This window comes from Mirounga leonina, unplaced genomic scaffold, assembly GCF_011800145.1.
Source record: "Mirounga leonina isolate KUSES-001 unplaced genomic scaffold, KU_Mleo_1.0 Mir_53, whole genome shotgun sequence".
In the NCBI taxonomy this organism is placed as follows: Eukaryota; Metazoa; Chordata; class Mammalia; order Carnivora; family Phocidae; genus Mirounga; species Mirounga leonina.
This window is the reverse complement of record NW_023270807.1, coordinates 86,275,533-86,291,379: the sequence shown is the minus strand read 5'-3', so window position 1 is coordinate 86,291,379 and position 15,847 is coordinate 86,275,533. Positions and strand designations below refer to the sequence as shown.

General features: G+C 45.3%; 2 protein-coding genes across 2 annotated transcripts; both read right to left on the bottom strand.

The window, feature by feature from the left end:
• Positions 1 to 2,403: 2,403 nt before the first annotated feature.
• On the bottom strand, positions 2,404 to 3,441 carry LOC118001438 (mitochondrial carrier homolog 2-like). The gene is given in 1 exon segment (XM_034991548.1): positions 2,404 to 3,441. A coding segment is annotated over 1 exon segment (912 nt). The 3' UTR covers positions 2,404 to 2,529.
• Positions 3,442 to 10,637: 7,196 nt separating this feature from the next.
• TCF21 (transcription factor 21) lies at positions 10,638 to 13,840 on the bottom strand. The gene is made up of 2 exons (XM_034991546.1): positions 13,161 to 13,840; positions 10,638 to 11,406 (listed from the first exon to the last, which is right to left on the bottom strand). The coding sequence occupies exons 1-2, from the start codon at positions 13,608 to 13,610 to the stop codon at positions 11,317 to 11,319; spliced, it is 540 nt and encodes a 179-aa protein (XP_034847437.1). The 5' UTR covers positions 13,611 to 13,840; the 3' UTR covers positions 10,638 to 11,316.
• Between the last annotated feature and the right edge of the window lie 2,007 nt (positions 13,841 to 15,847).

The following is a 15,847-nucleotide window of genomic DNA, read 5'->3' as shown; positions in this document are numbered from 1 at the left end:
GATGAGGAAGGTGTCATCTTATCTATTTCCAGGGTGTAACATAGGATCCTGGACATTCATTGATGATGCATGGAATGCAATGAGCTGCTGTATATCATCATTCTAAGATACATTATTTTTCACATTTTCACATTTCTAAAATTGGGATGCATCCTAACATGTGTCTGTTTGTTTGAATTGTCTATATTGTTGGTATTATCTATGCTGAGTTCAATTGCCATTAAAAATGCTTTAAAAAGTTTAAACTCTGAGCATCAGAAAAAAAATTATTTTGTCATATAAATAGTAAATATAAATATTATTTTCTTATACACCAAAAGACATGAAAATAGAAAAGTAATTTGTAGGAACAAAAAGAACAGTCATTGGAGAAATACCATCATCCTTTATTTTCTTACAAGCAACATCCAAGTGCCTTACAGAACTTAAGAAATGAAGTAAACCATGAGCAGATGACCCTGTTACATTTCTGCATTTTTGTTACTGAGATACATGCAAGGTATTGCCTATCACATGCTGTATTAGTTTCCTGTGGCTGCTATAACAATGACCACATACTTAGTGCCTTGGCACAAGAGAAACTTATTCTTTCTTAGTTGGTGGCCGGAAGCTCAACATCAGTTTCACTGGGTTGAAATCAAGGTGGGCCCTTCTTAGAAGTTTTGGGTTCTAGAATCTGGAGATTCTAGAAGAGAATCCATTCCCTGCCTCTTCCAGCCTCTGGTGGCTACATCACTCTGATCTCTACCTCTGTCTTCACATCACCTTTCCTCTTCCCTGCATCAAGTCTTCCTCTCCCATTCTTTTAAAAGGACACTGGTAATGGCATTGAAGACCCACATAAACAATCAAGGATAATCTCTCAATCTCAATATCCTTAACTTTTTTTTAAAAGATTTTATTTATTATTTATTTGAGACAGAGAGAATGAGAGACAGAGAGCATGAGAGGGAGGAGGGTCAGAGGGAGAAGCAGACTCCCTGCCGAGCAGGGAGCCCGATGCGGGACTCGATCCCGGGACTCCAGGATCATGACCTGAGCCGAAGGCAGTCGCTTAACCAACTGAGCCACCCAGGTGCCCTCAATATCCTTAACTTAATCTGCAAAGATCTTATTCCAAATAAGGTAACATTTACAGTTTACAGGGATTAAAATTTGAGGTCTTTGGGACCACCATTCAGCCCACTACACATACCAAGCAATGTAACTAGAGTCAGAAAAAAAAAAAAAAACAACCCCAAACTTTTAAGAATAAGTAAAAGAAAGGTTGGTGTGGTTAATTAATGGTGATATTTTCTTTATGTTTCCTTCTGACAAAATCAGAAAATCACTGAAACTTGAAGAACTGGTATCAGCGGCTTGGAAGAAAATCTCGGTGACAACAGAGAACTCTTCTAAGGAATGTTCATAATGGCCCAGAGAACACAATTGGGTAGCAAATCACTTAGATATTGGCAATTCAAAGTGGGAAGTGATTTAGAAGGCCTAGACTCTGAACATGAAGAAGTTTTAGGAAAACTTTAATATGACAGATTAATTATAAAAATGGTCCCAAATCTCTACACTTTGCTCTATGCAATGTGACTTTGCAGCTTCTCCCATCAAGAGATAGAATCTATTTCCCCATCCCTCAAATCTAGGATGTCCTGTGACTGGCATTAGCCAACAGAACACAGCTGAAGTGACATTATCTAGGTCCAAGAGGCCTTGTTTCTGTTCCCTTCCCAGTCACCATGAGAACAAGTACAAACTGGCCTACTGGGTGATGAGCGACATGTGGTTCAGTCACTCTCATCACTCCAGCCAATAAAATAGCCCGCCACCCACCAGACCTGTGAGTGAGGCCATCCCTAACCAGCTAGTTCTCCGATAAATTGCCATCTAACCACAGATAAATGAACAAGTTCAGTGAGCACAGCAGGGCCCTGCCCAGAGCAGCAGAACTGCTCAAGTGAACTGCAGATTCTGAGCAATAATAAATGCTTATTGTTTTAAGCCACTGGGTTCTGGCATGGTTTATTATAAGATAAAAACTAACACATCATGGGTAGAAAATCACCAGATTTTTATGACAGAATGAATAAATATTTTGGAATGAATTAAACTCTGAATGTAAAAACATATTTTTGGAATATTTTAATGAACTTATTTTGGTTATAATTTTCTGTTTTTGGTATCCTTAATGGTGACATAGGATAAAAATATACTTACTAAGAGGTCTAAAAGAGATCTTTAAATAAGTATAAAATAAAAATTTGAATTGAAAAAAGCATAATGTCATGATTTTATTGGAGGTATTTCTTTTTTTAGGGTTATAACTATCCTTAATTTCTTTTATCTTGGGGACTCTCCTATGTTCAAGGCAGAAGAAGCCCATTTCAGTTTATTTATTTATTTATTTATTTTTCCATTTTCCCAAGATTAAATGATTATTAAAAAAGCACGCCACACTGTATAGAAATCAACATTCTCTCCCATAATTCTGTGCATCTGGGACTATAGAAATGTCACTGTCCCTGCCCCACATCTTCAAATTAACGTTCTCAGGTCACAACAATAAGTCTTCCCAAAGGGGACCTTCCGGAAAAACAAGCTATTTCCTCGGCTCATATTTCCCTCTTTTTGTAGCATGCACCAGCAATCTATCCAAGAAGTATATACTGGGGAGTAAAGAGGGCATCCACCAGCAAGCCCACAGTTGTTGACAGCCATAAGATTAGAGACAAGCACAAAGGGATAGGTCAACATACTGGCAAAAAATCCTGTGACAGCTTGGGAATAACTCTTCATTTCACTCATGGTGGAAACCCCACTGTCCAGGGCATAGGTATTGACGAGGTAGGCCAGTGAGTTACAGAGCCACAAAGAAATGATGTCACCTAGGAGGCGAGGAATAAGACCCGCAAAAAATCCTAGGATGCCCTCTTCACGATAGATGGTTATTATGGAGTCATAAAGTCCACAGTACTTGGATTCTCTGCCAATGAATTGTACCATAGATCTCAGAGTGATCACGTGGAAGGGATGTGTGATGAGGGTAGCAGCAGAACGGGCCATCATCTCTCAAGTTGTCCCCTTGATAACTTGGTCAAAGGAAGGTGTGACTTCTTTCTGTACATTTCCGGGGCCTAAATCCTCAACCTTGTCGCATTCCTGGTAATGCTGGAAAACTTTACCATGGACCACAGTTCCAAGGACACCTGAACACAGTCTTGGAGTTAAGCCTGTGAACAACCCACGCTTCCCATCGATGCTCGCAATGTGCTGAGCATAACAAAAGAGACCAGGAAGCTGACATACTTGCCGCCCAAAAATATTTCGTCCTATTGTTGGAGGAAGAGGCTCATATCCCACCTGGGTGAGCACCTTCACGTACATGAGCGGCTGGGACAGGATGGTGAGGCCGGAGCCCAGGAGCACCTGACTGGCCGCGTCCGCCATGATGGCACCAGCGGACGGACAGACAGACCGAGCCACTAAGCGACCAAGCCGCTCCCGGATCACGTGCCAGGGCCGCCGGCTTCACTGGCCCGCCCCCCATTTCAGTTTAAATACAATGATTCTATGCTCAACTTTCTGCCACTTATCTACTATATAACTTCTGGTGATTTTCTTCCCCTCTTTGAGTTTCAGTTGCCCTATATGAGAAGTGAGGATGATAATACCTCCTGGTTAGGGTTGTTTTGAAGATAAAATATGATAATGCATATGAATGTGTTCTGTGTAATGCAAATGGATGAAAAATATTAAGGAAGCTGAATCTATGCTAATTAGCATATTTCTAAATATGTCCAATAATAACATTTTATTGGCTAAAGAGTGATGGTGATTTTTTGAATATAATTTTTCTATTCCATAAAGTAGATCATTTGGGTTATGTGAATACATCTTTTTTTGCTGTGGTTATCCCCACTCTTTCCTGCAACATAGATACAATATGATCTGTGAACATGACTTTTACCCCATCACATGTTGCTTACTGTTGGTGTAGTAGAATAAAACCAGGTGGTCCATATGCAGACATCCCAGCCCTAATTGCATTAGATTACATTTGTAGCAAGCAGATTTGAGATCCTTGTCTCACTAGAGCCTCCCTCTCAAAAAATCTGCCTTAGTCAATAGCCAACCTATCCATCCATCCCCAGTCAACCATAGCTGATGGGGCAAGAGGCATACAACTGACCTGGGGAATTTAATCAGAGCTTCTTAGAACAAGTTCATAGTGGTGCCGGTCGTGAGAATTCAAATTAAGACATGCTGAGATTGAAATTTTGGAGAGTGGAGTCTAACTGAATGTACATATAGAACTGGGGTCACAGTCAGTAACCTAACAGACCAACCACGTACAAAAGAGAAAGTTCAGGAGGAGTAAAAAGCAAGTCAGCACAGAAAATCAGAGGAGAAAATGCAGAACACTGGCAGAAAAAGCAGAGCTAAGGTCCCAGAGAGAAAGAGAGGGTGTTTCACTCCAGACTTTCAGTTTCCCAGTAGATTTCCCTACTGTTTATTTTCTGCCTGGAGATGTCAGCCAGATTCCTTGGACTATCTTTACAATGCCTCATTCCCCTTTTTATTTGAGCCAGTTTGGAGGGATTTTTGTTCCTTGTAACCAAATGACCCCTGCTGGTTTGAAAAATTCCCCTGGGTTTAGAGATGGCTTGGATTTTTTTTTTAGTCCTTGGCAGGGGGAAAAAAACAAAGCCTGTTAAGAAAAAAAAAAAATGGTGGAGGAAGGAGTCATTGAGTGGGTGACAGATGCCTAAAAGAGATTAGGGAGCAACAGAAGGTGGTGGTATTCACATAAAGTACGGAAGAAGAAAAAGGATTCTAATGAGATTCATTAGTGAAAGACCCCAGGAACTAACCAGAATAGTTTAGATGTGATGACTCCCCAGTGATGGTAAGAATGTTGAAGGGAGACCCACAGTGTTTTGAAAGACACGATACTTAATAAAGACCCTTTTCTGGACTTCAGTGCTAAAAAAAAAAAAAGAATCCATATGTGATAAGAACCAATGTTTCAGGTTAATTCCCCTTTGATGGACTTGATGATGATTTTTTTCATGGTAGATTTATTTTTATTATAGAGTAAATTTCATATCTAAATTCTAAAATTAAGATTAGACAATATATTTGAACGTGGTTATAGCAATGCAACAGGAACTTAGCGAGCAGACAGAGGCATCTCTAACAAGCTTATTATTATTTTTTTTTTTTAAAGATTTTACTCATTCATTTCACAGAGAGAGAGCACAAGCAGGGGCAGCGGCAGGCAGAAGAAGCTGAGCAGGGAGCCCGATGTGGGGCTCGATCCCAGGACCCTGGGATCATGACCTGAGCCAAAGGCTCAACCGACTGAGCCACCCAGGTGCCCTCTAACAAGCTTGTTATTAAGCCTTTGCGTTCATTCCTCTTCAATTGAACACTTGCTATGTGTCTGTCACTGTGCCAGGTGCTGGGGAAACCAAGGAGAACCATCTGGACGCTGTTGTCCCTGCCCTCACGGAGCTAGAGTAGAGAGACACAACTAGATAAATAGAGAAATGAAAGAAAATAAGAATTACCTGTTATTGATAAAGTGATAAGTGCCGAAAAACAGAACTTCGAGCAGGATCCACTGCAGATAAGGTGGTGAGGTCTTAATAAGAAAGACAAGACCTGAATGTAACGTGTTTTAAACACTTTCAAGATAACCTGAGCAATTAGATTATCACAACAATTTAATATTATTTCCTATTGGCTAGGTAACTATTTAGGGTAAATGCATATCATTCTTTGAGGCACTTTTATAACTTCATGATGAGAAGAAAGGGGGAATAGAGGAGGAAAACCAACATTAATTGGTGTCTGACATGTACTAGACATAATGTCCCCAAAGAAGCCATTATTATACTCACTTAACAGGTGGATAAACCAAGGTCTGAATGGTCAAGTATTCAAAAGCTCCTTCCATTACACTATACACTAGATGTAGATCTAACTGCATCTGCAAAAAGCAACAGACTACTTCCTTATCACCAACTGGATTAATTTTAAAATAAGGTCCCGTGAACATTTTATTCTTATAAAGTGTCTTATATTATTTCTACTATTTAAAGCACCTTTTAAGCTAATGATTCTGACCTAAGGGCTGGATAAATTCATGACTAATAATGTCATCTTCTATTGGAAAGGTAAAAAGCAGATTTCATCTGAGTGTGGGGAGAGGGCAGTTGAAACATCCCACCTCCAGATGATGCCACCCAGTCCCATCATATCTGCTTGCTTTGTGCTTTTCTCAAATACACACCGACGTCAACCTAAGAGTTGAGTTTCGATTTAAGCACTGCAACAGCCTCACTGTCCATTTCTTCCCTGGAGCTTCCTTCACCATAGCCTCAGAAAGTCAATGATTCAAATTCAATCTTTTTTTAATTAAGTTTTTAAAAATTGTATTATGTTAATCACCATGCATCATTAGTTTTTGATGTAGTGTTCCTTGATTCATTGTTTGCTTATAACACCCAGTGCTCCATGCAGTACGTGCCCTCTTTAATACCTATCACCAGGCTAACCCATCCCCTTGATCCAACATTTTTGGAGGTGTTGGGCACTACGCTGGGTTCTGGGGACAAGGATGATGATGTCGCTCTGAGAAGTCTGGTCTCCGCGAAGTTCTAAACGCCAGTTCCCTCCGCCCTTTCCACCATTTCCTCCTCCCTCTGTCCAGGGAGGGGATTTTAAGCCTGGTCCCCCGGGGTGGATAATCCTTGAACCGGCAGGAGGGTGGACGTGCGGAGCCCGCCCAGACCTAAAGATCAAAGTCACCTCGACCCCAGCCTCCCGGAGGAAGCCAGAGGAGCCCTCAACAATGCAGCTAGCAGCACGCGAGCTTCCAGGGTCACAGTCAGCATTTGGAGGGAAGGATGCAAAGCTAGGAAAGAAGTTCGGCAAGCCATCTGCGTGGGCGGGCGCCTCCCCTCCGCGGTTGTGCGGCGTCGTAACCCTAGAACCTTCCCCGGGTGGCGTCTGCTCGCGGGGCGGTTCGCACACGGACCCGACAGTCTCGAGGGCTGTGCCGAGAAAAGGCCGTGGACCCACGAGGCTGTGTAGGCTAGGGCTCGGAGCTCAGAGCCTCCTTTCTTCTCCTCCCGCCTACTTCCATCAACTCTTGGGAGTAGAAAAGCCGCCAATGAAAACCCGTCATTCCCTACTCCTCCTTTGGGCTCGGGGCCCCCCCCCCCCCCCCCGCCGCCCCCGGCCCCCCCCCCCCGCCCCCCCCCCCCCCCCCCCCCGCCATAGCCTCTGCACCCCAACCCATCCGACTTCCCACGGGCCCGACGCACAGGGCCCCAGCCCAGAGCCCACCCACCTACTCCTACTGGAGTGAAAGGGAGATCTTTGCTGGGACCCTCTGCCCAACCGTCGAGTCGCAGGGGGCGTGATTTTTTTTCTTCCCTTTAGGGGTCGCAAGGGAGCCAACAGCAGTAGGGCCCTAATCCATACAGGTCTGTAACTCATCATCTGATGACTGAAATCTGTCTCAGGGGCACAAGATGAGCGCACAAACTTAGATACACGAGGGCCACACAAATCTTCTATTTTCTGAGGACGAGTGATTTGATTTCCCGACTGGCATTTAAGCATTAGGAATACAATGCGTGCCATCTGGGGGTGAATAGAAAAGTAAATGAAACCGAGGCCCAGAATATGCAGCTTCTTAAAAAATTTCCCAAATATTTTCTTTCTCTCCCTGCATTTACTTCTTTTGTTTTTTCTGAGACAGATCCCCAAACCATGATTCTCAAAGTGTGGTTCCTGGACCAGCCACACTGGGAAATTGTTAGAAACTCTGGGGCCCCACCCCAGACCTCTTGAATCTGGAACTGGGGTAGAGGATGAAGCCCGATCATGGACTTCCAGCAGCCACCTAGGCAATTCTGGGTCACACACTGCAGAAGCCCTGACTTCAAAGTCTCCTTGGTCAGTATTTCCCACTGATCACCAAATATAACCAGAGGTACCAGATCTCCTTTACCACTTCTTTTTAGAAAGACGTCTCCAATTTGACAGTAGAAAAACCTGATAGAAGCACAATGAATTGCTTGTAAGAAGTCATACAAGCAATCAGAATGAGAGAGAGAGAGAGAAGGGGGACTTCCCCAGCTACAGGCCAGTTTTAATATCTGTCTACTCCTCCTGAGGACTGGAAGACATGTTTATCTTCCAAGCTTCTACAATCTGTTTTGGTTGTTCTCCTGGTTCTTTCTGAAAGCACCTTCTAAGATAGTTTTCATAATGAAGAGGCCACAGACAGGACACGCCCTACCCCTCACTCCTATCTGACAAGCAGCAAAGGAGGTCCCCATTCAGTCCCCAGCTGCCATTTGCCTCCTTTTCAAATCAAGGCACACCAGGTACCTGGATGGGACAAGGGTAAGATGGCTGTCCCAGGACAACAGACACTGGAAAGTAGGGCGTGGTGGGTGGGGGAGAGCTGGGGATCTGGCTGGCCTAAGAGAAGGGTCCATGGGGAAGAAGTGTTTAGACTGTGGATGTGTGTATCAAAGTGTTTGGGGCGGTCACATTGCCACATTCCTGGGGCTAGTGGTAGCCAAAACCCAGTCGTTCCCATAGTGTTGCCTGCTCCTTTCAGTGAACAACTGTGGGACCCCAAGGACTTCCTTGCCTCTTGGCTGAGGCCCCTGTTGGCAGGCCTTCCTGACAGCAAGACCCCAGTGTAGCCCTTCTGTTTGCTGATCTCAGGCCCTGTATTTGCTCTCTGAATTCTGGGTTCTCGATTTTCAGGATAGTCACATTGGTAGAAAGCTCTAGACAAATTTGGAGAACATTGGGGAGAGGTGAAGGCGTGAGAGAGAGGGAGAGGGAAAGAGAGAGAGAGGGAGAAATTGTAACCTTCAGCATTGCATCAAAGAAACAAAGGTGTTTTGTTCGGGCCATAGAAGACTATTACCTGTGCACTATGAACACACGCCCTTTGAGCTTCCTGAGACACTTTCAGGTCAGGGCAAGCATAGACAGCTCACATCTAGCTACTTTGTGAAAATAACTGATATTTGCACTGATCTTTTCTTTTATAAAGTGATTACACAAATATAATCTCATGTGTGTCCCACTGAGGTTTTGTGAGGCAAAAGAGGAAAAGTATGAGTATTATTATTTTAACACTTTAACCCCATTTTCAGAGATGAGAAAACTGAGGATCCAAGCCCTTTCAGGGAAGACCTAGAGGCAGAACTTGGGCTTAACTCACATATTCCCTATTCATAGCCACATGCCTCATGCTGAGAGCAAAGACTTCAAATTATAGGAAGGAGGCATAGGACTTTTTTTTTTTTTAAGTCCATTTGCAGTTTGGGGTCCACAGAATGCACAAGCAGCAATTTCTTCTCTGTGGGCCACCTGAGTTGGGTGCTCAGAATTTTGAGCATTTGGTTTATAAGAACAAGAGTGAGAGCTTGGAAATTTTGCTGAATGTGAAATGCAAACAGCTGAATCACTCTGGGACTCATCTCTGACTTGGATTCTGAATCTTGGAGCCGGGGACACTGGCCCTGTGGTTGAAGTGACGGAACACAGGAATTTGGGGAAGGTGGAGGTGGTCAGAGCTTGAAATGCGCTCCTAAAGGTCAAGTCGGGGCTGGGAGAGTCCTAGGAAAGCCAGACACCCCAAGATGTCCTCTGATGTGCAAATGACAAGCAGGTGGATTAGGAGTGAGCAAAGTTCCCAGCCCTCCGAGGGCAGAGAATTGCACTTGGTAATGCAGCAGCCTTCACCGGCAGAGAACGGCCCCGCACAGCGGTTCACCTGTCGGGACCAGGGTCGCTCGCTCCTTCCCAGAAGGCCAGGCCCAGGGTTCCACCCCCTAAGCAGCCTTGGGGTTGGTTGGAGGTGCAGGAGATGGACGGAGGGAGCTCTTACTCCAGGTACCAAATTGAGCCGAGAAAAAGAGAAAAAAAAAAAATCGAAAAGAAAGAGCAAATGAAGCGGAAGTTTCAAGGCCCTCTGCTAGGAATAACAGTATAAATAACCGAAGACGTCTTGTAAACACTGCGGTCATAACCCCGAACATTAAACAGCCCCGGTGGCATCTGGCGCATCGGCCGCTGCGGGCTGCGCTGGGGCAGCGAGTGAACCGGGTTCCAGGCTCCTCGGCCTCGCCTCTCTGTTTATCTCAACTTAATCTTCCCCAAGGAGCTGTTCCGTAGCATGGAAGATGTTTAAATTAAAACCCAGTCCGCCGGAAGTCGTGGCCGGGAGCTGAGGGGCGCTGGCTAACTGTAACCCATAGGCAGGCATGAGCGGTGTTAGAAGTAATTCGTTAATTACTAAGAAGAAATAAATAATGTATGTTGCAGCACTTCCTAAAGGTTATGGAATTTACACTTTTCATAGCTCCCGTTATTTCTTCACAGTTTCACATTATGGGTTGTTTGGGTTCATGTCTGCGCCTAGAAAGCTAAAAAAACGTGGAATTTACCTTCCTGCTCCTGTCATCAATTATACCGTGGAATACTTGAAAATCGGATTTTCCTTTTGGTGTGTTTTTTCCCTTGAATCGTGTAACTGTTACTGTTATCCTGCTCCCCCTTTTTTGGTTCACGATTACATTATTTATAATTGTCTTAAGAGTAACCTGCAAACCTGAGACCAGAGTTTCTTTTTGGGGTTTCAGTGCAAAATGTGACCTGCACCTTCGCAGTGGAAATTGTGTTTAATCTTTTCCATCCCTAGAAGTTTGGATTGAGGTTCAAAAGAATCACTTTTATTTTCAAGGTTCCCCATAGTCCCCGCTTTCAAATCTAGATCATTTTTTTTTTTTTGTAAAAATCACACCACTGTCAGGGCTTTTAGCAATATAAAGAAAGATTTATTTTTGAAAGTAGCAAAACTTGTTTGAAAAAAATATATATCTTTAAGTGAATTATTTTATAAATGTGACTGTCAAAGTCAGCTATTCTATGATCTACATTTTACAACATATTGTACAAAAGATACACACTGATAGGCTCTTATTATCTATTTATATATTTATAATTACATATTGCACTTGGACCAGCAAGGCTCGAAGAGTCATTCACGGTAGAAGTTAATAAAGTTAAATAGATGGGAATCTTTGTAAGTACAATTGATCTCCTTGGGTTTGGAAACGAATCTCCTCGTCGCTGTAAAGTGTTCTCGCGGGGGGGGCGGGGGGACAGGGAGAGGAGCGTTGCGAGAGGGAAGCAGAGACAGAGAGCAGGGAGGGCAGGGGTCGCCTTCCCGGGGCCCGCTCCCCCCGGGAGCGCGCCTTTCCCAGACTCGCACCTCCAAGGTCAGGACGCTGTGGTTCCACATAAGCGGCTCGCGGTCACCACTTCTTTCAGGTCACTCTCGGGTTTCCCCGCCACCATAAAGGGCCACGTCTGCAGGAGAGAAGAGGGTGGAGGAGGTAAGCGGCCTTGGAGGAGGGGTGGGGTGGGCTCGGAGCCTGAGACCAAAGGAGAGGGCGAGGTGGGGGCAGGCAGTGAGTTGGAGAGAGGCGTTATCTCTGCAATTTGCTCGGTGTTCCAGTGCGCCCCGTGGCTGGATAAAGAAAAAGCGTTGGCGCCAAGTCACAGCTCGGGGTGGTAGAGCAAAGGGGGTTCATCCTCAGTTGTAAGAGAAACCCAAAGAGGAGGCCCTTGGAAAGACCAAAGTGGCTGGGGCAGCTGCCGGGGTAAGCCTAAGCAGGGAAGCCGAGAAGGACCTAGTGCCTAGTGGACCCCGGGTTCAAGGCGAAGTGGCCCTCGGGCCCCTCTTCTGAGGCCCTGGCCAGGTTTCCCGGCCCCCTCGCTTTCCTCCCCATCTGTTTTTCTACTGCCAGCTTCCACTTCCTCCGTCACAAAGCGGGCTTTGGACCACAGTTTCTAAATTAATTGCTGGCTCTTAAGGGGTGGGGGAGATAATGTTAATAAAAGAATATTAGGGCATATTTTATTTAAGATCATCTTCCTACTGGGCTGAGCGATCATCGCCTTTTCCCTTCCCCGAGGTGTTTTATAATAAATCTCACTTTAGTTTCCTTATTCAAAGATGAACACAGCAGCAACTGTAAATGAAGTGATTACTTTCATTTTAGTTCCAGATTTCTAAAAGCTATTTACTCATCTTTTTTTTTTAGAAAAAGAATACACTTTTAATTAGAGGGAAAAATATTTACCAGGGTAAAATGTGGTTTTGCACCCCCTCCCCCCAATTCCTGAAATCAATTCAGTGAGAAGACAATTCAAAGCTTCCAACCTCTCCCACTACTGCTGTCCGATAAGACGACTTTTAAGAGGAAAACCTCTCATTCTTATCATATATAAACAAAGGTGCTAGTAAGTGGTGGTCCTTGTTTTTCTTTAGAGCCTGGAAGTCTTAAAATGAAACAAAATTAAAAAGGAATTAAACTGTACTTCTTATATAGCAAAATGCATTTGAGAGAAATTAGCCTCAATGAGCATTACGGGTTTTTTGGTAACATGTTTTTAAATCTTCAACGAGAGTGGCCTATTTTAATATTATTTATTATATTTTAATATCACTTATTACGCTAATATTTGTGAGAATTTACTGATTAGGCTGATATTTGTTAGAACTTCTGGGATTTATAAATGTTAATCTACCTATAAGAGAAGCGCCGAATATTTACGTAGTTGGGGACTTACATGACAATTACGGGGCCATGAATTTGTCTGTATCTAATGGTCCTAAATATACTTGGGAAAGAAAGAGAATTGGGTGTTTTTATGTACAAAAATGAGACGGGGAAAATCAAGGTTCCCCTTCAGCTAAAAGAAGAATACAGGGATTCACAAAATGCCTTCTAGGCGCGCAGCATCTGGCCGGTGTTCCCTGTGCCACACCAGCCCTGACGGCGCTGGCGCGGGTTCGGGGATCCCTCCTCTTTGCCAGCTCAATACACTTGCAAACTCTTAATTGGGCTGCCACGTCAAACACTCGCATAAATCATCCCCGCTCCGGCAGCTTGCAGAGCAGAGAGCGAGGGCGGTGTGGGAGCTCCTGCAAAGGTCCCCAGAGGCGCGCCGGGCTGGTGGCGGCCGAGGTGCGCGCACAGCCACCCGCAGACGCGGCTGCGGGCGCGCTGGCGGGGGCAATCGGGTCGCCGCAGCGGCGTCGGCATCGGCGGACTTACCAGGTTGACCGGGTGAATGTAACCGTTCTCGTACTTGTCGTTAGCCAGGATCTGCCTCAAGTGCGCGATGTAGCTGGACGCCAGCCTGAGCGTGTCCAGCTTGGAGAGCTTGGTGTCCGGGGGCACCCAGGGCAGGGTGGTCTTGAGCCTGGAGAAGGCCTTGCTCAGCACCCGCATCCGGGCCCGCTCGCGCGCGTTGGCCGCGTTGCGCTGGACCTGCTTCCCCTCCTGGCTGACGCCGCTCAAGGGGCTCTTCTTGGTGGGCGCCTTCCTCCTCTTGCCCAGGCCTCCGCGGCCCTTCTGGGGAGACCCCGCCTCGCAGTTGGAGCTCTCCTCGGTGCTCTCGTTGGAAGTCACAAACTCTTTGCTCGAGTCCATTTTCAGCCCGTCACAGTCCAGCATCTCCACTTCTTGAAGATCCTCCACATCGCTGAGCGAGCCGGTGGACATGTTTGGGGGAGAGGATGGGGGGGGGGGATGAGAGAAAGAGAGAGAGAGAGCGAGCGAGCGCGAGCGAGCCCCAAACCAGTGGGCCCCCGGGTGTGGAGTATGAAGCAGCCACCTCGGGTTGGGAATTGGAGTTGGGGTCTGGTTGAGTCTCACTCCCCTTTCCCCTTCGCAGAGTTGTGAGAAGGAACCCAGAGGGCTTCTGCGGGGAGGAACCCGGCTCTGTTTCCCCACCCCCGGAGTCGTGGCCGAAGAGGAGTGTGAGAGAGCGCTGAGGAATTTGGTGGACACTAGGAATTTATCTGGGGAATAGAGAGGCGGATCCTCATAGCCCAGGGGAGGGGCCTGCAAGGCCCCAGCAGACTCTTAGACCCTTTTCACAACCAGAGGGAAACTCTTATGCACAGACCCTGATTTCCAACTTGCAATGTAAATCAACTCAACTGCAACACGCAAATACCAGCCACCTTCTTCCACTTTAGCCAAGGAGAGCGCCCCACCCACAGCCCCTCTCCAGGGCCATCTCCTAAGGCCTGCTTTCCCTCTTAAGAGGTCATAGCTGGTTGTTACTGAGGACTTCAGAAAAACGACCAGATCCTTTTGCTCTATCTGGGCCTTCCAAACACAAATCTCACAAGCATCCCCCTGTCCCCTCTTCCCCGCAATTAAAACACCAATTAAAATCCAGACAGCAGTCAACTCCTGCCTGCCAACACCCCTAAGACTCTGGCTTTACCAAGATATCTTCCCACCTTAACCGGGGTAAATTAACAAAACAAGTGCTTCACTGAATCTTTAGGGTGATGCAGAGAAAGTACCAAAACATCCATCTGCACCTGGTCACTTTAAAGCTATGATGGAACTGCCTGTGTGCACACAAACATACTTGACGATCGCACACGCAGGACAACACACACAGTTTAGTGGGAGTGGCGGTGGTGAGATAGAGTCCCACGAGTGTGTGGAAAGCATTTTGTTAATTGATAATCTTTTCTTTTCTTTCTTTCTTTTTTTTTTAAGATTTTATTTATTTATTTGACAGAGAGAGACACAGTGAGAGAGGGAACTCCACAAGCAGGGGGAGAGGGAGAGGGAGAAGCAGGCTTCCCACCTAGCAGGGAGCCTGATCCAGGGCTCGGGGCTCGATCCCAGGACCCTGGGATCACTACCCAAGCCCAAGGCAGACGCTTAAGGACTGAGCCACCTAGGTGCCCCGATAATCTTTTCTTGACAAAATTAAAACTTTCCCCTAAAATTCTTTCTAGAAATGCATTTAATAATGTCTTAAGAATCTTAGCGGCTCTCAGGTATTATCTTGCCTGGGACTTGTTTTCACCCTCCCAATGCCTTGGCCTCCTCCTTGGGGCCTCTTTGCTACCCAGGTTCCCCACCTGAAACTGGTATTACAGAATACTAAGCAGTATTATCCCTTTGGGCAAAGGTTTTTTTGTTTTGTTTTGTTTTGTTTTGATTTTTGTTTTTTCCTTTCTCTAACTCCAGCCTGGACCCTCTTTCCTGGAGAAGAAGAAAATCTGGAGAGTAAGTAGAAAAGCAAAGGGAACCAGAAACCAAGAGATTGCATAAAATCGATGAAATAAAATTGGAGAGATGGAACGCATGAATCTCTCTTACTGATTCTTCTCCAGGTTTTCTTCCCTTGCAATTAGGCATCGAAGACAAGGGGCTGGAGCAACGTGTAAGAGCAGCTTCTGAGCTTTTGGCTCATGGTCTGTACCCCTCTCCTACATTCAGATATCATATCTCTAATCCTGGCTCAGCTGGGAATTCACTAACCTCTAACGTTTTGTTTTGTTAGCAGGGTCTTGTTTGCTTTCCCCCATGCTGTAAACTAAACAGATTGTCAGCAAATCAGTCTTTATTAATGAATTAGTGAGAACCCCTCCCCATAATATCTTTGCCCAGGATCCAAAATTTGTTAATCACCAGTGTAGAGATTTATGAGCTCTCTTATTTTCTGTTGTTTGTGCAGGTGGAGATTTAAATGACCATATCCACCACCAAGATTTATTGTGAGAGTGATTGATGTTATAAACCAGGAACAGGACTCTTCCCACAGCAGGGATGACAGAAATATCAAGTTGAAGTTGCCTTTGTCCGCCTGCATAACTGACCCAGTACTACAACACAGAAAAAGTATAATAATTTAATCTGAGCTCCAAGACAGCATGAAGAGAACACCCAGCAGGGCTGTGAAACATTTCCCCACTGATTCCCAAACT